This window comes from Gavia stellata, chromosome 1 (assembly GCF_030936135.1).
Source record: "Gavia stellata isolate bGavSte3 chromosome 1, bGavSte3.hap2, whole genome shotgun sequence".
In the NCBI taxonomy this organism is placed as follows: domain Eukaryota; kingdom Metazoa; phylum Chordata; class Aves; order Gaviiformes; family Gaviidae; genus Gavia; species Gavia stellata.
In genome coordinates this window covers 38,298,038-38,322,054 of record NC_082594.1, presented here as the reverse complement: position 1 = coordinate 38,322,054, position 24,017 = coordinate 38,298,038, and the positions used below count along the sequence as shown (strand labels likewise).

General features: G+C 42.7%; 1 protein-coding gene across 1 annotated transcript in view; it reads left to right on the top strand.

The window, feature by feature from the left end:
* The first annotated feature begins 785 nt into the window (after window positions 1–785).
* Window positions 786–24,017, top strand: part of DIAPH3 (diaphanous related formin 3) — a 254,424-nt gene continuing 231,192 nt past the window's right edge. Inside the window, exons 1-2 of the mRNA XM_059831346.1 lie at window positions 786–935; window positions 10,651–10,683. Coding sequence (XP_059687329.1) covers window positions 786–935; window positions 10,651–10,683 — 183 coding nt within the window. The remainder of the gene's footprint in view (window positions 936–10,650; window positions 10,684–24,017) is intronic.

Sequence of the window (24,017 nt, the reverse complement as noted above, 5' to 3'; positions counted from 1 at the left end):
CCAAACCAATCCAAGACGCCCCAAAACCCTGAAGAAAGCCCATGTGCGCCCACAAAGCCCGCACCCAGACTGACCCCGGGGTCCCCGCCGCCCACCCCCTCACTTGCCCCGCACCCCGCCCAGGCCGCTCAGGACTGCGACTACGGCCGCGCCCGGTGCCGCAGAGCCCCGTCGTCCTCCGCGGGCGCGCGCCGTGCTGCTCTCTGGGACATGTAGTCCGGAGCGATGGGCGGGCGCGCGAGCAAACAGGTGCGGTCACGGGGGCGCCTCGCCGGCGCTTGGCTGGGAACAGCTGATTCACCGGAGATTGGCAGAAGGCCAGCCAACCGGGAAACGACATTTCCAACCTGACGGCCTGGATTGGCTAGCTCGGGGAGGCCGGGGGCGGGACCGGCAGTGGCGGGAGGATTCGGACGGCGGGACATTCCTGGGCTCTGACAGGCGCCGGGGAGCGGCCGTTTGGAGCGCGCGCGCCTCTGCCCCTCTTTCTCTCCCCGTGCTCCCGCGTGGCGGTGCCGCGGCCGGGGGCAGCCGCGGGGCGCGACCGGTGGCCGCCGTCGGGATTAGACGCTCTTCGCTAAATCCTTTGCCGCGTTGAGGCGGCGGCGGCTTTATTCCTGAGCCCCCCTCCTCCCCCCGCGGCGCCCTCCCTGCCCGGCCGAGCCCAGCTAAGCCGCGCTAATCGCTGGCGCCCAGTTCGGCCAGGGCCGCCGGGCCTGGGCCTGATCGCGGCCAGCGGTCTCCCCTCATCTCCCCTCCCCTCCTCTCCTCTCCCAGGCGCGGCCATGGAGCCGCGGCGGCCGCGTTACTGCGCTCCGTCCTCGCCGCCGGGTCGCGGCGGGCGAGAGAACAAGGGGCTCCGTCGGAAGGGCCCGCCGGGGGCCGGCAGCGCCGGCGGCCCCGAGGAGGTGACGGACGGCAGGAAGCCCAAATTCGTAAGTATGAGTCGATCCCAAGCCTCCCCCCACCCCCGCTGGGGCCGGCCGCGGCGGGGCTGCCTGAGGTGTGGGTCTGTCGGCGGCCCTGACCGGCCCAGCGGGGCGCCTCTTTGCCGGGCCTGTGCCGAGGGGGCCCGGCCGTGCGGTCACTGGCCTGGACCCCCCCGAGAGACCGGGGGACACTGGTAGGAATCGGCGGGCTATGAAACTGCGCCGTCGACTTCAGCTGGGCGTCGAAGTGTGAGCCCGCCCGCTCCAGCTCGCCTCTTCCTTGCTTGCCTTGAAAGGACCTGGCTATTTTGCAGCACGTTGTCAGGTTTCTCCTCTTCATCATAAAGCTGTACTTTCTTACTTGCTGTTTGACAGCTATAGGAGTAAGGGGAACAGAACAGGCCTTCAGCTCTTAAATGATGTTACTTTTATTAGAACTCGATTTTTAAAATTTGTTTATTTTAGTGATGTAAACTGTATACTGAAAATCTGAGTCTTTGAATTTAAGGGACATAGTAAAGTTCTCCTCCCTATCCCTGCTTTTACAAAATTTTGGCTAGCACACCAAAAAATTGGGAAACTTGTAGTGGCTAATAATTGTCCACAAGGTAATGTGTCTGTAGGATGTGCTCTAACTAAAAAGCATCCAGGAAGAGCCAGTTTTTGTTTGCATGTTATGAAATTTGCAAGTATTAAAGCTGTGACAAACACATTCTACAGGTCTTGTATCCACCACATGCAGAGCAGATGCACACCATGCTCATATTTAGGTGATGTATATGTTAGTCTTTGCTTAGCTGGCTCTGACCCCACCTGCTCTGAGCTGTATTATAGGCTTCCAGAATAGATACTATAATAAATAACATAGAGTAGTTTCTTGATTGTAAGGCTTCTTTAGTACTATATTCATTAGTTGAGTGTCTGGCACTTGAGCACATGTTCAAAAAGGTGTACCATACTTCATATGCAGCTAGCTGAAGTCAGCCAATTATCAAGACCAAACTGTAGGCTGGCCAAACCTGTTTTGGAAGGTCACAACTTGCTCCTGGCATTCCTGTTTCCTGGAATCCTTTGCAGATCATGGCTGTGCAGATTGCTGTTTGAACCAAGTCCTAGTGCCTGTTTTTGCATGTTAGAATGGGTATGTATGAAACAGTGTGACCAAGAGGTGCCTGCTTGTCTTCGTCATTGGCTATGTATCTACTGGAGGTGCATGCATTTTAGTCATGGAGGTGACATGGCTGGATATGCTTTAGCGTAGGATCCCTGAGTAAAAACCTATACGGTCTGCTCAGCCTAAAAGGTTGGATAGGGTTACTGGTATATGACTTGATGGCTGGTTTATTCCTGTGGTGAGTAGGCGACATGGATTTGTGTGTGTTTGAGACTGACAAGAGCACAAGAGGTTTTACTTCTTACTGATACTTTAACTGGTAAGTTCTTATGCAGATAAGATACTGCAATAATTTTCCACTTTCTTCCCTAACCACGTGTTAAAACAGAAATAGGATGTTACCATCATGTTCACTTTTTTCTCTAACCATATGTTAAAATAGAAATACAATAATTTATAGGGAGTATAACCCTACCAATATGTGATACAAGCCATTGAGATTTTTTTTTTTTTTTCTTAAATGAAGTCTGGCTTTTTAGTGAAAGAAGGCCTTCTCTTTGGTGCAGATGAGCTTGTTTGATCTATGTCGAGACATCCCAGGCTAGGCAAGGGTGGTTTTGAGCATGTGCAGATATGGGCATCAGCTGACTGGCTTTCTGAGGTCACAGCGTTGATTTTTGACCCAGCTACAGAAAATAAAGGGAGTTGAATTTGATAATCTGACTTAGCTTTGTAGGGTGTATGATCATCATGTGGATGTTGTTTTTTTTTTTAATTTATTTTGTCCTGTCCCTGTTCCCTCCACCCAGTTTCTGAAACTCTTTAAGCAGGTGTGACTGAGAATATCCTTAATTTATGAGAATGCCTTGTCAAACTGCAACTTTCAAAAGCATTTGAAAAATTGTTGAAGAGGTGATTATCCTGCCATATTTAGAGTTGGTGCAGCCTCACCTTGAGTACTGTGTGCAGTTCTGGGCCCCACAATTTAAGAAGGATGTGAAGGTCCTTGAATGCATCCAGAGGAGGGCAACAAAGGTGGTGAAAGGGCTAGAAGAAATGTCCTTTAGGAAGCAGCTAAGGACTTTGGGCTTGTCTAGTTTGGAGAAAAGGAGGCTAAGGGGCGATCTCATTGCTCTCCACTTCCCCTCCTCAGGAAGCTGTAGAGAGGGAGGCGCTGATCTTTTCTCCTTGAGTTCCAGAGACAGGATGCATGGGAATGGTTCAAAGATGCACCAGGAGAAGTTCAGTCTGGACATTAGGAAACATTTCTTTACTGAGAGGGTGGTCAAACACTGGAACAGGCTTCCTGGAGAGGTGGTCGATGTCCCAAGCCTGTCAGTGTTTAACAGGCATTTGGACAATGCCCTTAGTAACATGCTTTGACTTTTGGTCAGCCCTGAATTGGTCAGGCAGTTGGACTAGATGATCATTGTAGGTCCCTTCCAACTGAAAATAGTCTGTTCCATTTTATTCTATTCTATTCTGCGCTGGGGTGTTGATAGGACTGAAGAATGATAGTTCTCTGAACCTGGATTGTCTTCTAGGTATGCCATTAGCTCACTGGGTGACCTTAAGAAGAGTCAGAGGTGAATATTTCTTGAATAGAGTTTAGTGTCTCTGTCTTCGTGTAAACTGTTGGTGCGGGGTATAGTTTACAAATGTGATCCGTGGAATTTAACGGTTACTAAAGAACAGCAGGCTGCTCCATGCCTCAAAACCTAAGGAGCTGTGGTAGCTACTATAACCTTTGAACTATAGTCTCTAATCCCTGGTTTGTCCTGGCTAATAATTTCTGGTGAAGAAACATACACAGTGGTAGACTTAGAATTACTGTAATAGTTGTAGACATAAACCAGCTTCTTTGATTCGGGTAGTTCACTTGAAGGGTACTATGAGATACCCTTTTCTTTCTATTGTTTCATAAATTTCTGCCCTAAGATATTGCAATACAGAATATTTATCACTCAGCTATTAAATCTAAAATTGGTCAACTCTCCTTCCTGTCTACCTCCTGTTGTCTTAAAGACTGGCTTGTTTTTCTGCAGGGGAGATGGTCTATCTGTGTTCACGTCTAACTCTTCCCGTCATATATCTTCAATACACTTTTATTAGTTAAATTAGTTTTGTGTCAGAATACATAAAACTTCTCTCACCCCTTTGAATTCTCTGTAATCCAGTCTTAGATGTAGGCTGTAGCCTTTTCTGTGTTTGGGATACTTACAGTGCCATACTTCTTCATGTCACCTGAATTATGTTTCTGATCTCTTGTATGTTTGTCAAATGTGGATGAAATTGGCTGTTAAATTCAGTGAACTCAAGTCATCCAGACTGTATTAGTCTAATTTTCCTCAGCGTGAAAGGCTTGAAAATAAGTTCCAGGTTGGACCCTTCCAATCAATGCCACATATTGATCTGTCACACCAGATATGCTAATCTGAAAAAGAATTTGATTCCCTGACAAACCTTGAGGTGAAATTGGATTGCTGGTTGACAAAGCTGACATCGTTAACATGTACCTCCTTTCTCCCCCTCCAAAGAAAGTTCTTGTTTAGCAGGAGGAAAATCTCTCTTTAAAAACCACTTCATTGGGAGGGTGGGGGGGAAGACTCTTTGGGCTAAACAGTTATAGTAGTTGATTCCAATCAAATGTCGTCTTGAAATACTGCCTTTCTGAAAAAAGTAGTTTCTCGGAAGAAGTGAATGTATTGTAAGTCCTCAGTTTTCTCTTTTCTTCACAGAATCATTAAAAAAAATAAATTAAAGAGTGATGGTTAATTTTGAAGCACATACCAGCTTGGCTTTGTTCAGCAGGTCCAAGATTTTGGAAGACTGGAACTCTTAAAACGGTAAAAGATATTAAGCTTATTGAAAGCTCTTACATGCACCCTTGAGGGTTAGGGCTTGATAAAAAGAGGAAATGCATTGGAGGATGGCAGGGATTATACCTGTTTTCTGTGTATACGTTGACTGAGCAGGAAACTTTTGAAATCTGTTGGGGGGGATGGGGTAAAAAGCATTTGCTTGCCACTTCCTCACCTTGATTTTCTTTTCTCCCCCCCCCCCCCTTAGAAATGTTTGGCAATCATAAAACTGAGTGCTAGATTACATGACTTCCAATTGCACTTTACTGGGATGACATCTTGTAGACACTAGTCCTCAAAAGATCAGCTTCAATTTCTAGCTCAAGTTGGAGATGTTTCTATTAATTTCAGTATACCACTGACCTGTATTCAGTGACTTTCAGGTTATGTTTTTGATTCAGTTCTTCATGAAATTTATGAAAGTCAAGAAGGCTTTCTTGTTTGCACCAATCTGTTAAAAATAGACAAATTAACACTTGCATTTAACAGTTTCTGTAAATCAAAGAAAGATGTAGTTAAGAGCAAAAGCACTTCCATTTCTCTGGCATAGAGAAGAAAGGTAAGACGGATCTGTGTCAATATCTTTAATTACGAAGTGACTGAATTATTGCTGCAGTTACGCTGCAGTGTAAGACCTTGAATCTAAATTAGTCTTTTTAAAAAAAAAAGATTGCTGAACAGATGTTACCTAAAACACTTTATTGCAGCTTTGTGAAATTGTAAATTCCTCATGCTGTTATTTTTGTTGGCATGCATTAACACTGTGGGTTATGATATAAAATTTTAGTGCTCTGTTCTAGCACTTTGTTATATAATCTTACCTGGAAGCACCAATTTTGAGTTTAACACATCTATGTCTAAAGAATATCGTTGTGTAGAAACTGTCATGTTAAGATAATTTTGTCCCTGATTGCTTTTCATACTGCTTTCCAAGCAACAGGGAGAGAGTGTGTGATAAAGCCATTAAACAAATGCTGAAGTAGTGTATTGGAAATTAGAGGTAGGAAATGCTGTGGGGTTATACAGCAGTTTCTAAATTGCACTTACAGACTGAGGTAGCAAAATTACTGAGGGAATATTGTGACAAAGGAGATCCTAAAGTAATAGCATCCACTGTAATCATCCAATTTGCATCTCTCTAACTGAGTCTACATGTTTCCTTGCCATTCCTGCTTCAGTCTTCAGGTTATGTTTCTGCTAGAGAATAGCCTTTGGGGAAAAACCAGCTAGTTTTGAATCTTTTTGGTGATAGAATTAATGACAGTGTGTGATGGCTTCTTTCTCGCTTTCTAATTTAAAATGGTACAGAGGGGATTGCGTGATTATATAGATGTACGTCCTTAGTCTTTGTTTATCTAGTTTCAGTATTGAGGCTTAAGTTGGCCAGTTCGTCTAAAACTCATTGCATCTTGCTTAAATGCTCCTTTTTTATTTTTTTCTTTTTTTTTTCCCCCCCTTATAGCTATGCGTAGGCTCTAGGCTCTTCTTAATGTATCAAAAAAGCTATACGCATGTGCCATGGTTTGGGTGGGTGGGGTTATATGTGGTTTTGTTTGTTTGCTTTCTTCTGCAAGGAAGGCAAAAATTAAAATCCAGAAAGGATTTCGATACCAGGCTGTGGGATTTTTTATTTTTTTGTAAATTGAAGTACTTCAGTGTGGTGGAAGGCATGCATGTTGAAATTCTTGTTTAGCTGCCTGAGATTCTGTTACTTTGCATGCCTAAAACTCCTCTCATAATGGCAGGGGTGTATGGCTGGGTGCTTGTCTGTCTTCTAATTCCATTTATGATCAACAAATTGGACTTTGCATCTCTGGTGGCATACTAACCATGTCTATCCCTGCCAGCATGCTCTGAGTTCAAATACCAAACATGCTGTTCTTAAACATGCTGTTTTCTTTCAGAAAGTCAGATGAGCAATGTCACTCTGTGCTTATGTGATGGTGAAAAGATCACTTGGGGAAAATGAAGATGCTGCCTCTTTTGTTAGAGTGCCAAAACTTTAAGATGATACAGTCTATACCCTATATTGTACTAGGGTATTCTTCATCAATTCCAGGCCACACTGAGCTGTAGTGCTGGTGGAAAAAACGTTAAAGACGTGAGACTGGAGTCCCATGTGAGAAGATGGCATTCTCCTGAATTCTGGACTGTTTGCCTGGACTGCTTGTACTGCATTTAGATAGAATTTTGTTTATAAATATGCATATGCAAACATACAGAAATAAATGTAATGACACAAAAGATCAGACTAGTACTGTTGATCCAATTAAGTGGCATTTTGTATTTGTTTGCTTTGCTTCACTGTCCCTACCCAGAGTTGACTGGGGTAATTATATAGACAATAACTCTACTTTTTAAACTCTGTCTTGCAAATTAACTTTCGGTATGTGCTACTGTTTGGATATGCAACATAAGATCATCCTCATCTATATGACAATAAGATTCTTTACTGTACTTTCCGTAGCTGGGTGGTGCAGAAGTTGCATTACAAATGGCTTCATCATGTATGACCTTTTCAAGGGACACAGTGCTCTTTCTGTCCTGTGAGTAATCTTCTTGTTGCCGTGCATGTGTCCTGAACCTCAGCTGTTGTGTTCTATTGTACTTTTCGGTTTCTGTTTAATGTTCTCACTGTCTTTTGATGTTTTTGACATTGGGCCTTTTCACAGCTTGTTGAGAACACTGTAACATACACTGAATGTATGTGTATACCCTCTGTCCAATGAAATCAGTTATTTACCAGTATGCCTGAGGGACATAATCTTCAATAAGGGGTAATTCCATGTCAGATTGCTTGTTTTCTTCAAAAATGATACATCTGTACACTTCTTTTTAATTGTGACTTCGCTTTAACTGAACTACTTCTGCTTAATTGCAAACCAAAGTGACCTCTTCCTCCATGTCCCAGACTAAAAAGTAAGTTACCCTGGCAAACATAATTTCAAAATGTTAGTTGTTTATAAATGTGTTTGTATAGCTGAAGATTAAGCAATGGTGATACTTACGCTTTTCCAACTGTAAGTGCTACCAATAAATCTGGACTTCTAAAGTATCCTAATTAACTCCTTAACCTCTTCATGGTTTTGTATCTCTTTGACTAGAAAACAGGATGTCAATGTATTTAAAATATCATTAATTTGTTTTTCAGTTTTGCATATCTATTTTCTACATGATAAACAGACTAGAGGAATACTTGTACATCTCTCCTATGTTCTCAAAAGCACTAATTTTATTATTCTGGAGTAGTTCATGGAAGGCACAGAATATCACATTAGTTTTTTCATCCATTGCAAAGCAGTATTCTGTAAGATTATATCACGTAACCGAATATTACAGGAACATTACTTAAGCCAGAGGTATTTACTTGCACGTCTATGTTTAAGGCAACCTGTTCACTTGAGCAGAATATGTCTTACTTCTGTGAACTGACATATCCAGGCCTGAAAATAAAAACATGTTCCTGTGGTAGTAAAGTACTCCAGCCTCCACCTAACTGTGGTCTAGTTACTTTTTCCCTTATTAACATGTGTTTGTTTTGTTTGTTTGGCCTGGCAAGAATAAAAATATACTCCTGTTCTTGAGTCACAGTACTCCTATAAACTCAATGCCATTAAAAGATCCTGTGTGGCAAGGTATTTTTATTAAGACCACATGTAATGTTCCACATCTCTGTATCCTTGAATGTTACAGAAGACCAGGAAGGTTGGCGACTGGTTTTACTTTGTACAGCCTTGTCAGAAGACAAGGACATGGTGAGGGAGAGGGGAAAAAGATCGCCTGATTTCTCATGTTTTAACCAGCTTCTCTGACTGAGAAGTATTATAACATAAAATTCACAGAATAAGTCTTTTGAGATTTCTTACTGCAAGTCATTCAGCCTTTAATATTAGAGTGCTAAAAGATCTGAACATTAGGTTGTAGTTCATATGGGTTTCCTCCTACTTTATAAAGAAATCTCCAAATAACAATGTCACCAGTGTTGATAGATGAGTGCTGGTTAAGTAGGTTCACTTCCTTGTAGCAGTTACTTTTGAACCAGACTCCACAACATTGTCTGAAAGAGCTCTTATGCTGCTATTTTTAGACTCTGTACTGTAGGTAGCCGGTAAGCTGAAAACTTAGGAGACTCATATCTGTATATTGAGTTTCTTATACTATTATGGTGTCCTTAATTGGTTGCATGGTAGTCTTTTTTTCATTAATTAGTCAGATGACCTGGGTCAGTGAGGTGTTCTGATGTACAAAATGGGGAACTTTTCACCCCTTACCACAGTAAATTCCATTGCTCAGTTTCACAGCTTAATTGAAAGGTATGGCACTGGCTTCAACTATCCCATTAACTTTTGCCTTTTTCAAAGAGCAAAGCCTGAATCTGAAAAATATTGCCTTGATTCTTGTACAGAGCAGTTGCAGAACATCCAACATCTGTTCCTAAGTGGAAGTGAACCTGATGTTGTGTTTCCTGGGTCTGTTTAGTGGAACGTGCATGATTTTGACATGAATCTTGAACTTCCATCTCAAAGCATATAATGCAGAAGATTTTCATTCTAAGCAGATTGCTCAGTCTCCTACCATGTTGGAGGAGCTTCACAATGGTATCTCTGCATTGCTTTTTGTTTTTAACTTCATAGTCGTTCATCAGATGCTTCTTCCTGAGTTTCTTGACAGTGCTCAGAGCTATCATGGGATAATATTTGACTTAACACAAATTGTTCTTCAGTTCTGAGGGAAGAGCCAGAGAAGATGTCATAAGTAATGATGCCTAAGTATTGTTAACTTGGTGAAGACAAAGCAAGTTTCCAAATCTGATTAATTTGAATATAGCCATTTACAATTGCTGTAGCTGCTGCTGAGCTTTATATATTAGGCAGTGAGGGGAGTCTAAGAATAGGCTAAGAGTCTATCTCGCTAAGTATGCGACTTCACATACTTTCCATTTCCCTGCCAAGTCTGTTCTCAGCCACTTCATAAAAACTATAAATGGGATCCCTGCAATACTGACTCATCAGTCTCCAAAATTCTTCAGTACTGCTCTTCAGTTTTGTGCAAGAGCTGTGTGTCCTAGCACTTGCTGTGTTTGTCAATGTGCAGTGGAGAGCAAAAGAGTTGGTTCAGGAACTGTTGTTTCCCACAGCAGTGAGTGATCTATAGATTTTTGGATATTACTACTAATAAATGTTTATGTCAGTTTCCACTCATAACTTCATGCTCTGCTTGCCACAGGCATTGCTTGAGAGTAGTCAACAGTCTTAGTTGTTTGAGTGTTGCAGCTTGGCAGATAGTTTTGAACTGTTGAAGAACTCCATGTTCTGTTGAGTCTAAAAACTCTGGACCGGTTCCTTGGTGATGTCTCCACAGCCATTTTGAGAAGACACAATTCTAGTAGCTGAATTATGAGCATGTCTTCTGTTCTAGTATATTTAGCTATAAAATATAATAAAACACAACTTGTTTCAAGCTGCACTGGGTTTATATTCTGGTATTATTCTGTCTAAGGATCAGATTACAGATTTTTTTTTAATTTACACTGTATTCCCTGTATAACTTGCTGTGCACTGTAAGCCAACAAAGTACAATTTGCCAAGAAATTATTACTTCAAGTGCCATGTTTCAATACTGTTTAACTTGTATCTTATTTTGAATAACAGTAACTATAACTGATACTTGCTCTTTTGTTTGGTTTTTTTTTTGTTGTTTTTTACTGCACAATTGTAACACAACTGGTTTCCTGTTTGATTTACAGCACTTAAATATCAAGACACTGACAGATGACGTGGTAAGACAACTTAAGTTTTGCTTTGGTTTTGCTAAGCTAATAACCTTATTGCTAATGCAATAGAAATAACGTTATTGATACAAGAACCTGTCTTAGTTGTGAAGTTAGCGTAGTTAATTGGCAAACTCTCACTAAACTGCTAATTATCTCTAACATACTCAGTGCAAGTAGCAAAAATCTGTGGATGGCTTTGAAGTACGCTCTAATCGCCGCTAAATGAGCTTGACACAGGTAATTGTGCCACTTTCCATGGGGTATAGTTAAGATATCTGTGATTGCATGTTTAATATTAAAGTTACTTAGGCTGCGTGGCTAGCTGAAAATACCATATTTAACAAACTAACAGTTGCTTGTAAAACTCATTAATGCTTTCTTCAAACAATATTAGGTATATTCAGTGTCATGCTAAGTCTGTGTTTCTCAAACTTCATCTGTCTCTTGAATAGCAGAGGAGGTTCTGTATCACAAAGCAGGTTTTCTTCCTTGCTATTGAAGTTACCTCTTTCACTGTCTGTACTATTCTTTTGTAGGTAAGACTAGTTTTTCTTAAAGTGGATCATTCTACGAAGTCTTTGAATTTACCTAGGAAGTAGTGTTCTGTAGGCATCTGAAGATCAGCTGTCACGACTTCAGTGTTAGACAGAGTTCTTGCTGAAGTACTTCTGTGCATGACTGAGAACTTAAGTGTGGAGGGTTTTATGCTGGACAATGTGCAAGACACTTGTGCTGAGAAACACTGCTGTTTCGTAGCATAGGAACAAATGGTCTGGTTATTGTTGATTAGGTTTGCAAAGTTAGTAGTGTTGAGCATATTGTCTCCACCTGTCATTCCTACACTGACTTAAATCACCTGTTGCTATTTCTTTAGCAGAGTTTCATAGGCTGGAAATGTTTATTAAGAAATTTGAGTCTGATGTGTTGATAATCCAACCTTGATTCTATAAACTTGTGCTTTATCTTGGAGACTTCATGAAATGTTCACAGTTCTTTCAAAGCAAAAGCTTTTTTGGTAACCGGAACTTATTTTTGGTAGTGTCATGTAAGGGTTGTAGTCTGGATGCACAAGATCTTGATGTTTCTTTGTTTTTGTGGTTTGGAGTTTTTTTTGTGTTTTGTTTTTTGTTGAAGAGGCTAGTTTGTTGCCTTATGGCACTTGTCCTTTCTTTAGCCTATTGGACCTGTCTAACTTGTAATGGTAGCCACCATAAGTCAGAAGGTTTATTGTGCTTGTTGGAATAAGGACAACGAGCCTGATAGCTCTGTAGTAAGCAATCTTCTCCCTGACCGACTCCTTAAATTTCTCAGAGCATACTCTTTTACATTTAGATAAGTTAGCAACATTTTGAGTTTCCAAAGTGCAGTCTGCTTTTCTATATTTGAACTGGATTGGATTATTCCTGATATGCTGATGAATTGTTTGCTTGTAGTGACAAATCCCCGTTAAGCTCAAGAACACCTTGGTTTTACACACAATCAACACATCCTTATTCTAGCTTGTTTGTTTGCAAACTGTGAAGACAGGAATTTTATTCTTATTCCACAGAAGAGTGTCAAGTAGGTATCTAAGAAATTATCTACCTGCAAGATCACTGTAGAAATAAGCCTGTTTTCTGTCTCAAGTGCTCCACATTCCAACAAATGGTTTGTAAGGCTCATAAAGATTAAAACCACTGCATATTAACAAAATTCTATTAAAAAAGGTATCTTATGCAGACAAAAGTGAAATGTATGCTAAAATTCCTTATAACATAAATTTGTTGACTGATTTCATAGCAACTGCTGTGAAGATAAGAAAGGCAGTATAATTTCCAGTAGATAGAGAAACATTATTCAGAGTGAACTAGGTTATACGCATTCAAGATGTGACTGTGCACAGGCCTAAACTCTGTAACTTTTAATTTTCTACCATTAGTTAAATGATTTGCTCTCGAAAGGTAAAATCATCTCTGGGAGACTGTGTGTATTAGGAATAAGAAGTCATCTAATGAAAGGGATTCTTCTGTGTATCTTTGGTTTATGCAAGTCTTTCTTGTACTAAAAGCTGTACTGCTACCCATGGAATTTCTCATATAGAAAGAAGTTAATCTTGTAGAGCAAATTGACTGTCAAAGAAAGAATTTTTTTTTTTTTCATCTTCTGGAGCTTCGAGGAGGAAAAAGATGTTAAGAGGTCTTTGACTCAGCATCATTGGAAATAACTTCTTTGATCTTATGTGAAGTAGGGGAGAATAGTGATAGTGATTTGCTTTTACTTCCCAAAATACTGAAATGTATTGGTGCAACACATATTCTCCTGTGTGTTCCCCATCCACTAAGAATAACAATTACTTGAAATGAAGATATGGGATTTGTTCAACTTTGTATTCTCCTTCCTTCCTATGTTGTTAACGTTCCACTAATTCTTTGTCATGTGTCTACATCACAGTGTTACAGCAGAGTTTCATGACTGAGCTAGTGGCTTCTGTGACTAAAATGACTGGCAAAATGTCTGGAATATTGAGCTATGCTGTAGCACTTGAGCAGATTTTCCAGATGTGAAATTGTGTTTACCGAGTATATAAATAGCAGGCAGTCAAAAACATGTGAACTTGAAAACTGAGGGTGGCAGTATTTTTTGTCCTACAGATCTGTAAGGCGGAGTGAGAAAGACACCTAGAGAAGGAGCAAAGCTCTAAGCAATACTCTTGTCTTTATGCCTTCAGACAGGAAATGAAGATTGCATACCTGTATACTTTGTATCAGGACTATCCTAATAAATCGTGCCTAGTGATTGTCATTGCTGTCTTGGAGGTCCATATGTATGTGTGTGTGTTTCTTCGTGAGAATGGGAGTGGGGAGGGGAAGAAAGAAGACTGTTCAGTACTTATAGTAACGCAGTTTAGGCTAAAACAGAACAATTCTGTAATCCTGTCTCATCATAATGACATATCAGAAGTAGTGATACCTCATTTATCAACAGTCCTGGTTAACAGGGGAGGTCCCGGACGACTGGAGGCTTGCCAACATGATGACCATCTACAAGAAGGGCCGGAAGGAGGATCCGGGGAACTACAGGCCTGTCAGCCTGACCTCGGTGCCGGGGAAGATTATGGAGAGGTTCATCTTGAGGGCGCTCACAGGGCACGTGCAGGACAACCAAGGGATCAGGCCCAGCCAGCACGGGTTCATGAAAGGCAGGTCCTGTTTGACCAACCTGATCTCCTTCTATGACCAGGTGACCCACCTAGTGGGTGAGGGAAAGGCTGTTGACATTGTCTACCTGGACTTTAGTAAAGCCTTCGACACTGTCTCCCACAATATTCTCCTGGAGAAGCTGGCGACTTGTGGCTTAGACAGGTATACTCTTCGCTGGGTTCAAAACTGGCTGGATGGCCGAGCCCAGAGAGTTGTGGTGAATGGGGTGAAATCCAGTTGGCGGCCGGTCACAAGCGGAGTCCCCCCATGGCTCAGTTTTGGGACCGGTCTTGTTTAATATATTGATCGATGATCTGGATGAGGGGATTGAGTGCTCCCTCAGCAAGTTTGCAGATGACACCAAGTTGGGTGGGAGTGTTGATTTGCTCGAGGGTAGGAAGGCTCTGCAGAGGGATCTGGACAGGCTGGACTGATGGGCCGAGGCCAATTGTATGAGGTTCAACAAGGCCAAGTGTCGGGTCCTGCACTTGGGTCACAACAACCCCAGGCAACGCTACAGGTTTGGGGACGAGAGGCTGGAAAGCTCCCTGGTGAAAAAGAACCTGGGGGTGTTCATTGAAAGCCCAGCTGAATATGAGTCAGCAGTGTGCCCAGGTGGCCAAGAAGGCCAATGGCATCCTGGCCTGTATCAGAAATAGTGTGGCCAGCAGGAGCAGGGAAGTGATCATGCCCCTGTACTCAGCACTGGTGAGGCCGCACCTCGAATCCTGTGTTCAGTTTTGGGCCCCTCACTACAAGAAGGACATTGAGGTGCTGGAGCGCATCCAGAGAAGGGTGATGAAGCTGGTGAGGGGTCTGGAGCACAAGTCTTATGAGGAGCGGCTGAGGGAGCTGGGGTTGTTTAGCCTGGAGAAGAGGAGGCTGAGGGGAGACCTTATCGCTCTCTACAACTACCTGAAAGGGGGTTGCAGAGAGTTGGGTGTTGGCCTCTTCTCCCAAGTGACGAGTAATAGGACAAGAGGAAATGGCCTTAAGTTGCGCCAGGGGAGCTTCAGGCTGGATATTAGGAAAAATTTCTTCACTGAGAGAGTGGTGAAGCATTGGAACAGGCTGCCCAGGGAGGTGGTGGAGTCACCCTCCCTGGAGGTGTTCAAGGAACGTGTGGACGTGGCATTGTGGGACATGGTTTAGTGGGCATGGTGGTGTTAGTTGATGGTTGGACTTGATGATCTTACAGGTCTTTTCCAACCTTAGTGATTCTGTGATTTGTGGCAAACAACACATTTCAAGTAGTCAGGACTTTTCTCCAATACTGGGTTGACTACTTGCTTAGGATAAAGATTTTCCTGTAGTGCAGTGACATCCTCTAGTAATATATACTCCATAAACTTGTCTTGGATAGAAGGTTTGCCTGCTCATGTGGTGAAGAAAACAAAGATCCAAACTGATCGTCACATTGTAGGATTTTGATCTGGAGCCTTTAGGTTCATTTTCTTCTCTACGAGTATCCCAGAGTTTTGCACGGGCATTTGGGATGGTAACAGAGGATAATGATTTACCATTTCTGTCCTATGAAATCAGTGTAGATTTGATGTGCTTTGAACAGCTGGAAAAACAGAGTATGAAGAGATACAGTAGTGGTTCTTATTCTTGTTTCAAGGGCATCAAATCTGTTGGCTTCAACCTTGAAGTGAGAGATTTTGCGTGATGTGATTTATATGCTTTACATGTTCCAGGCATCACTATTCTTTGTGTTAAACCAAAGTGCAGGGATCGCAGAGCTAGTGCCAGAAACCTCAAATCCACATGGTATGGTGCAGCTGTTAAGTCAATATGTTAGTTTGGGTCTAGACCGATGCATGTCACTTCTAATCTGCTAAGCCTTGTGCTGGTTTTGGCTGGGATAAAGTTAATTTTCTTCATAGTAGCTAGTATGGGGCTTTGTTTTGGATTTGTGCTGGAAACAGTGTTGATAATATAGGGATTATCAGTCAAGTCCACCCCTTGATCATGAGCCCATTTGTATGTTGCATCCTTTCCTAAATGTCCTGATGTGTCATGGGCCCATCGAGCTGTAAATAGCTCACCCTTATGTTCCCAGTCCAGATCCACCTGAGCCACTTCAATTGTAGCAGTCTGGTGCACCTGCTCATTGTTTCGAAGTTCTTCAGTGGCACGACTCTTGGGTATGTGAGCATCTATGTGACGTACTTTTACAACCAGGTTCTCTACCCGACTAGCAATATCTTGCCATAATTCAGCAGCCCAGATGGGCTTACCTCTGCGCTGCCAGTTGGTCTGCTTCCATTGCTGTAGCCACCCCACAGAGCATTTGCCACCAGCCATGAGTCAGTATAGAGTACTGGCCATTTTTCTCATTCAGCAATATCTAAAGCCAGCTGAATGGCTTTCACCTGTGCAAACTGACTTGATTCACCTTGTCCTTCAGCAGTTTCTGCAACTTGTCGCGTAGGACTCCACACAGCAGCTTTCCACCTTCGATGTTTGCCCACAATACGACAGGATCCATCTGTAAACAGGGCATATTAGTTCTCAGTCTCTGATAATAAATTATACAGACGGCCCTCTTCAGCACGAGTCACCTCCTCTGGCGACACTCTGAAGTTTCAGCCCTCTGGCCAGTCCATGATCACTTCCAGGATTCCCAGGCGGTCGGGGTTTCCCATGCGAGCCCGTTGCGTTATCAGCGCGACCCACTTACTCCATGTAGCATCAGTTGCATGATGTGTAAAGGGGACCCTCCCTTTGAACATCCAGCTCAGCACAGGCAATCGAGGTGCCAAAAGGAGCTGTGCTTCAGTACCAACTACTTCCGAAGCAGCTCGAATTCCTTCATATGCTGCTAGTATTTCTTTTTCAGTTGGAGTGTAACGGGCTTCAGGTCCCCTATATCCCCGTCTCCAAAACCCTCGAGGCTGATCTCGAGTCTCCCCAGGTGCTTTCTGCCAGAGGCTCCCGGTGGGGCTGTTGTCCCTGGCTGAGGTGTAAAGCACGTTTTTCACATCTTGTCCTGTCCGGACCGGCCCAAGCGCTACTGCACGAACTATCTCCCGTTTAATTTGTTCAAAGGCTTGCTGCTGTTCAGGGCCCCATTCAAAGTCGTTCTTCTTCTGGGTCACTCGATAGAGAGAGGGCTTACGATCAGACTGTAATCTGGAATATGCATTCTCCAGAAACCCACAACACCTAAGAAAGCTTGTGTTTCCTTTTTGTTAGTTGGTGGAGACATGGCTGTTACTTTATTGATCACATCCATTGGGATATGACGACACCCATCTTGCCATTTTATTCCTAAAAACTGAATTTCAAGTGCAGGCCCTTTGACCTTACTTTGTTTTATAGCAAAACCAGCTTTCAGGAGAATCTGGATTATTCTTCTCCCCTTCTCAAACACTTCCTCCGCTGTGTTGCCCCACATAATGATGTCATCAATATACTGCAGGTGTTCGGGAGCTTTGCCCTGTTCCAGTGCACTCTGTATCAGCCCATGACAAATGGTAGAACTATGTTTCCACCCCTGGGGCAGTTGATTCCAGGTGTACTGGATACCCCTCCATGTGAAAGCAAACTGTGGCCTGCACTCTGCTGCCAGAGGGATTGAGAAAAACGCGTTGGCGATATCTATTGTTGCATACCATTTGGCAGCCTTTGCTCCAGTTCATACTGAAGTTCTAGCATGTCTGGTACGGCAGCGCTCAGCGGCGGTGTGACTTCGTTCAGGCCTCGATAGTCCACTGTTAACCGCCACTCTCCGTTAGATTTTTGCACGGGCCATATGGGACTATTAAAGGGTGAATGAGTCTTACTGATCACTCCTTTACTTTCCAGTTGATGGATCAACTTATGGATGGGAACCAGGGAGTCTCAACTGGTGCGATATTGTCGCCGGTGCACTGTCGTGGTAGCAATTGGCACCTGCTGTTCTTTAACCTGCAGTAACCCCACCACAGACAGATCCTCTGAGAGACCAGGCAAGCTAGACAGCTGTTTTATTTCCTCTGTACTCAAAGCAGCTATACCGAAAGCCCACCAGTACCCTTTTTGGTCTTTGAAGTACCTTCTCCTGAGATAGTCTGTGCCAAGGATGCATGGAGCCTCTGGACCAGTCACAATAGGGTGCTTTTGCCACTCATTCCCAGATAGGCTTACTTCAGCCTCCAACACAGACAGTTCTTGGGATCCCCCTGTCACTCTTGTCAGTCTGTGTCTGTTCGCAGCTGAGACGCAGGCACACATGGAGGGAGCAAGATTGTCTTCATATTCTCGGAGTTGTCTGACCAGTTCATCTATAGTTGGTGCGTCAGTGTCTGTCCAGCTCATTATCGCCAGGGTGTGGGTGTATGATGTCGCTGCATTTCGTACAAACTTTCGCCACATGGACTGCATGCACTGGATTTCATCCGAGTCTTTGGGTGCCTGGTCATTATAGATCACCTCCAACATGGCTAATTCCCTCAGATACTGGATGCCCCCCTCAATGTTGGTCCATTTGCTTTGGGAATTTGCACGTTCTTCCTTGAAGGGATACCTGTCTTTCACACTTGACAGGAGTCGCCGCCAAAGACTGAGGACTCTTGCCTTTTTTCCAGTCCCTTTGTCAATGGCATTATCCTTAGCAAGGGATCCCAGCTGCTGGCTTCCTTACCCTCTAATTCCTGACTACTGCCCTCAATATTCCAGCATCGAAGTAACCAGCTGAGAATTAGCTCACCTGGTTGACGACTAAAATCTTTTTGCATATCTCGTAGCTCACTTAGGGATAGGGAGCGGGTGGTTTCTGTCTCATTGATTATCTCAGTCTCTTCCTCTTCCTGTTCTTGCGGCTGCTCTGCCGCAGAACAGGCTGCCTCCTCTGATTCTTTCTCCTGCTCCCTCTTAGGAGAAGCTTCTTCATCCCTTACTAAACGAGCTGACTTCAGCTTCCGTTGTTTCTTTTTAGTTATAGGGGCCACTGATACAGTGCTTGGTTTAGTCACAGTGTCTGTTGGTTTGTTTTGCCTCTCTTGTCCCTGAAGGTGCTGCATAATATTGAGCAGTGTTTGGTAGATACTGGCCAGGGCCCAGCACAGTGCAGTAAGTTGTGCCTCTTTGGAGTAGCCACTGCATTTTTTTTTTTTTTTAAATATTCTACTACTTCATCGAGATCCTGTAGTTGTTCGGAGCGTGAAGTTCCAGATCATTGGAGGTGGGAAGTTCTCTAGATACCTGCCCATATTCTCCCACATGCTGTGCCACTCATGACCATACTCTTGCGGAGCCTGGGTCGTATTCCTAAATTGCTTGTTATCCTTAGGCAAAACTGAAGCAATATTTCTAACAAATCCCAATAGGAGTATTTTAACTACCCAAGGATGTTCAAGATACTGAGAAGTTATTGTAATGAGGGAGACAACATCACAGAAGAAGGTAGCAAGGGTGCTGTTCTGTATTTCCTTCATGAAAAACCTCTCAGAGGAAGAAGTATAATTGTTAAATGTCTCCATGAGATGGTACCCCGAAGTACAGTAATGGCTTCAGTACAGAGACCAAATACCAGATTAAGCTCAAGGTCAGTGTTTTAATGACGAATATCCCAGGCAAAGTATCCCTAATCACTACAGAGCACAGTGAACTGCAAAAGCCAACACCAATCTTTAACAGGTACAGCAAAAAAAAAAAAAAGAGCATGGTGCAGATCTGTCGTGTTAAAAGGAATGCAGTTTCGAAATTTGTCTGTCAGAGTCCCAGGACTTTCACTGACCCATTTATCAGAGCCCCAACAAAAGGACTTGCACTGAGCAGATGCACAAAAATCGAAATTAGTTATTTTATTGAAAGCGACAGAAACAGATTCGAGATTGCCGTTGATAAATGCACTAACTACAATAGTGCTACTAATTAAGGTTAATATTGCTAGCAAACTTGATAGTAATACAAGAACCCGGGGATAACTTTCACCCAGAGGGTGAGAGGCGCAGCGCTTACCCAGAGAGGCGTCCCTGCCTGGGGTGGAGGAAGAGAACAGCCCGTCGACTGGTCCGTCAGGTATCGAGGTTCTTCTCTCCCACCTTAACAATCATTTTCTCTGTCTTTTATCCCCAAAACTACGAGGTTCCCCTCCCCCATATGTGACGTGTAGCATGATTTGGGTGGAGAGACGAGTGCTATAGTCATATATGTTTAGCATGACCTCTATAATCTTCATTAGCATATGCAGGGGTGTGAGTTGTAATATGCATTTCACCGGTAATGAGGCAAAGGTCAGTTATCGGACACGAAGCCTTTTCAAAGAAACAAAGGACCTCTCACATTCCTGTTATCTTACTGTCTTTGCTGACCACAAGCAGGGCTGTCCTGCCTCCACAGGACCCGCTCCTTATCTGCATCCTGTGTTAGCCATGTGAGTCTCCACTCCCCCGGGTCGCGCAAGAGATAGCAAGGGCAGTCTTAACAGCTCTTTGTGCACAGGAATCCCACCTCATTATCCAAATTCCACAAGATCAAATAAACTAATGTTGAGAACAGATGAATCGATATTGTGACCCGCAACTGTTAACAGATATAAGTATCTTCTAATAAGTTCTGTTCAATCTGTTATTATCTCAAACCCTTTGATTCCTGTATTGGGCACCAAAAAGGGCTGTTGTGGTTTCAGCCCAGCTGGCAACTAAGCACCACACAGCCGCTTGCTCACTCCCCCCTTGCCCCAGTGGGATGGGGGAGAGCATTGGAAAAGCAAAAGTGACAAAGCTCGTCGGTTAAGGTAAGAACAGTTTAATAAATGAAAGAAAATAAAAGTATTAATAATGATAATAAATTGTAATGAAAAGTAAAATAACAAAAAAAAAAAGAAAAATAAAAGCCAAGAAAGACAAGCAACGCAAATGAAAACAATTGCTCACCACCCTGCCACCGATGCCCAGCCTGTCCCCAAGCAGCAGTCTCCCAGCCAGCTTTCCCCCTAGTTTATATACTGAGCATGACATCATATGGTATGGGATATCCCTTTGGTCAGTTGGGATCAGCTGTCCCGGCTGTGTCCCCTCCCAGCTTCTTGTGCACCCCCAGCCTACTCGCTGGTGGGGCGGTGTGAGAAGCAGAAAAGGCCTTGACTCTGTGTCAGCACTGCTCAGCAATAACTAAAACATTTCTGTATTATCAACACTGTTTCCAGCACGAATCCAAAATATAGCCTCATGCTAGCTACTAAGAAGAAAATTAACTGTACCCCAGCCAAAACCAGCACAGCTCTGTCTCCAAGAATGAAAAAGAAAGGAAAAGTCAAGGAATCAAAGGCTGTGGTGGATGAAGGAACTTTAGTTGTTTCTTTTTCAGTATATCGTGAAGTGTATCTTCCATGGCAAAGCCACTGTACTGTGCTACTGCTTTTCTTGAAAAAGGATAGCTTTTTTGTGAATTCTTCTAAGAATTTTTTTCATTACTTCAGATCTTTTAGCTGTAAACTCCTTTTGCTGTTGGTTATGACAGGCCCACTTTCGTAACTTCCATATCCTGCATAAACCTCACTAATTCTTCCATCTGCTACCTGCTAATTTGGTACAGCTGCTATTTTTTCTAAATGCTGGGGTCCAATCATTGTGGTAAATCCAGTCTAAAGAAGTGTTTATAAAGAAATACAGCTTACGTTCATAGTGTTTGTCTATTTAACAAAAGGTTAAATTAGGTTGCTCAGCCAGTAATGAGATACTGCATTAGGTCCACCACTTTAAGTATGGTTAGCATCCTTTTTTAGATAAAATTCTCCTGGCTAGATATGTTGACAGTGTGCATAGTAACATTTAACTTTGGAGACCTACAAGATGTTGCACGCAAGCTTTTGCTTCAAATACGGGCAATAGGAAACACACTTTGTATATAATGTCAAAAATAAATTTTTAGTCTCACTTTACGTGTTTAATCTGTATACAATAAACAGCTGTTGTTAGTCAAGTTGCATTGATACCAACATTCATACTCAATTATCTCAGTAAAAGTCTCATTAAACGCTGTTGGAAGTTGTTCTACAAAAACCTCCTAGTATTTATTCTCTTCTTCTGGCATTGTGCTTATGGTTCCATTGTTTAGGTCTGAGGGCTTCAGTGTGGATATGGAGAAGAAAGGTAAGACCCAGTTGATGTAATGTTCTGTCCTTGATGTAGGTAACCTCTGCTGCTAAATCATTTCACTTATTCCCTACCCACTTCCTATCTGTGATCGTACATAAGACCAGCCATGCCAATCAATTCAGCTTCGTTTGCTGATTCCCAGAACATTCACAAAGCAGAGGTGTTAGTAGCATTCCTCAGAAAATATCTGTTTTCTCCTGTTTGGGTTATTCTAGGAGTTATTGTCTGTAAATGGTTAATCACCTTCAACCTAAATTGTTCAGTTAACTGGAAACAGTGTAAGCACCGCAGTTTTGAGAGTTACAACAATAACTTGAAGTAAAATATGATTGAGAATCTATTGTGGTATTTGTTTCTTACATTTAGTTTAAATTCAACAGTAAGCAATTGAAACTTTGCTTTTAAATAGAGCATCTGTGTTTATAAGAACGATACTGAATTTATTGACTGACAAGGCATCCTGCATATGTCAGTTTTGTGTAAAACATGACTTCCAGTTGTTAACAGCCTCAAAGATAGATAGGCTTATGAGAATTCCCTTAGCAAGTCGTGTTGCCCCAATAGTAGCTGATGCCATCAGGTTTTTCCATTGATGTCCCATTCTCATCTGACTGGCTGTCCTCTGTTCCTGAGAAAGGCATTGAATCAAGGCTGGAGTGAAGCATTGGCAGAACTAGGGAATTCTTTCAGTATTCATGAATGTGGTTACACCTGCATGTGTTGGATTTTATTTTTGAGGAATTCTTAATATAGCAATAGGTGATCTGATGTGTTAATTAAGGGGGTGGGAGAAGATGAGGGAGGTAGGATGGCAGGGTAGTAATACCTTTCATTCCTGCATGCATAGTAGCTCTTTTAGTAGGTGATGTCTTGATAAGCTGTTGAGCCAGCACTTAATCTAGCAATAACTAATCCATTGATTCCTGCATTATCAAGTGTGTAAGTTCAATAGACAGTGTTGTCTTACAGAGAATGGTATAAGAAGTCTTCAATAAGATCAAAATCAGAGCACAAATAGATGTACTTTCTAGGGACCTGATCAGAAAGTGTGATGAGCCAGAAGGTTTGTATTGTGGATCTCTTTGTAACTTTGATTTTCAGATCCATGGTGTGTGCATAAAATCACTTTCTTATTTCATAGGCTCTCACTGGAATAATAGAGAGCCAATGAAATAAGTACCAAATAAAACTTTGCCATTCGTCCTGTGATGGTTGCTTAATTTTGGTTCTTACAGCTATTATTCTTGCTATCAGTGATTCAAATTCTGATACCAAATTTGCAGTCAGTCCAAAATCAGCTCTGAGGGGGGTGAATGCGGCTCATCTAGACTTGTCATTTTATTTCTTTCCTTAGTACTATGTATTGTGGTTTTGTATATATTTTGAGAATATCTAGAATACTGTAAATAGTTTCAGACAGTGAAGGAGATCATTGTATAATGCTTGATAGCAGGTTTGTGGGCTTTAAGCCCATTTGGACTCAGTCTTAAGCGTCTTTTCCAGCCTAAATAACTATCACACAGATGTGCACACACAGACAAAAATCTCCATCAGTTGGCCAGAGTTCCCTTCACCCCTGTAGAAGTAAACTCTCCCAGTGACCACCCCTTATAGACTCTCATGCACACACAGAGGTACATTTCTCAATTGACACACCTGCCCCCACCTTGAGCCTATAGCTTCTCTGACAGCTGTCCAGAACTTCCTTATCTCTCCTCCAGCCAGCTCCTCCTGTCTTCTTGCTCTTACAGATATACAGTCTCCTGCTCTCAGGCCACTTCACCTTCTCACTGTCTAATCTAGCTTGATAGTTGCTAGTGATTATTCACTCACTACCCTCACTCATTCTAGTTGCTGGCACCATGGACACAACTGAGGTCCTACTCAAGTTGCTGGTGTTTAAATTCACTCATTCTGGTCTCTCCAGTTGCTGGTCTGTGGTGCCTCTGACTCATGGTCTGATCCTGTTGCTGACACATGGGCCTCCATACACATTGCACACAAAGTAGAGTGTCTCACCCAGGAAAATAGTTAGAGATAGAATTTAATAAGGTAGGACTGACTGTGCCGGTTG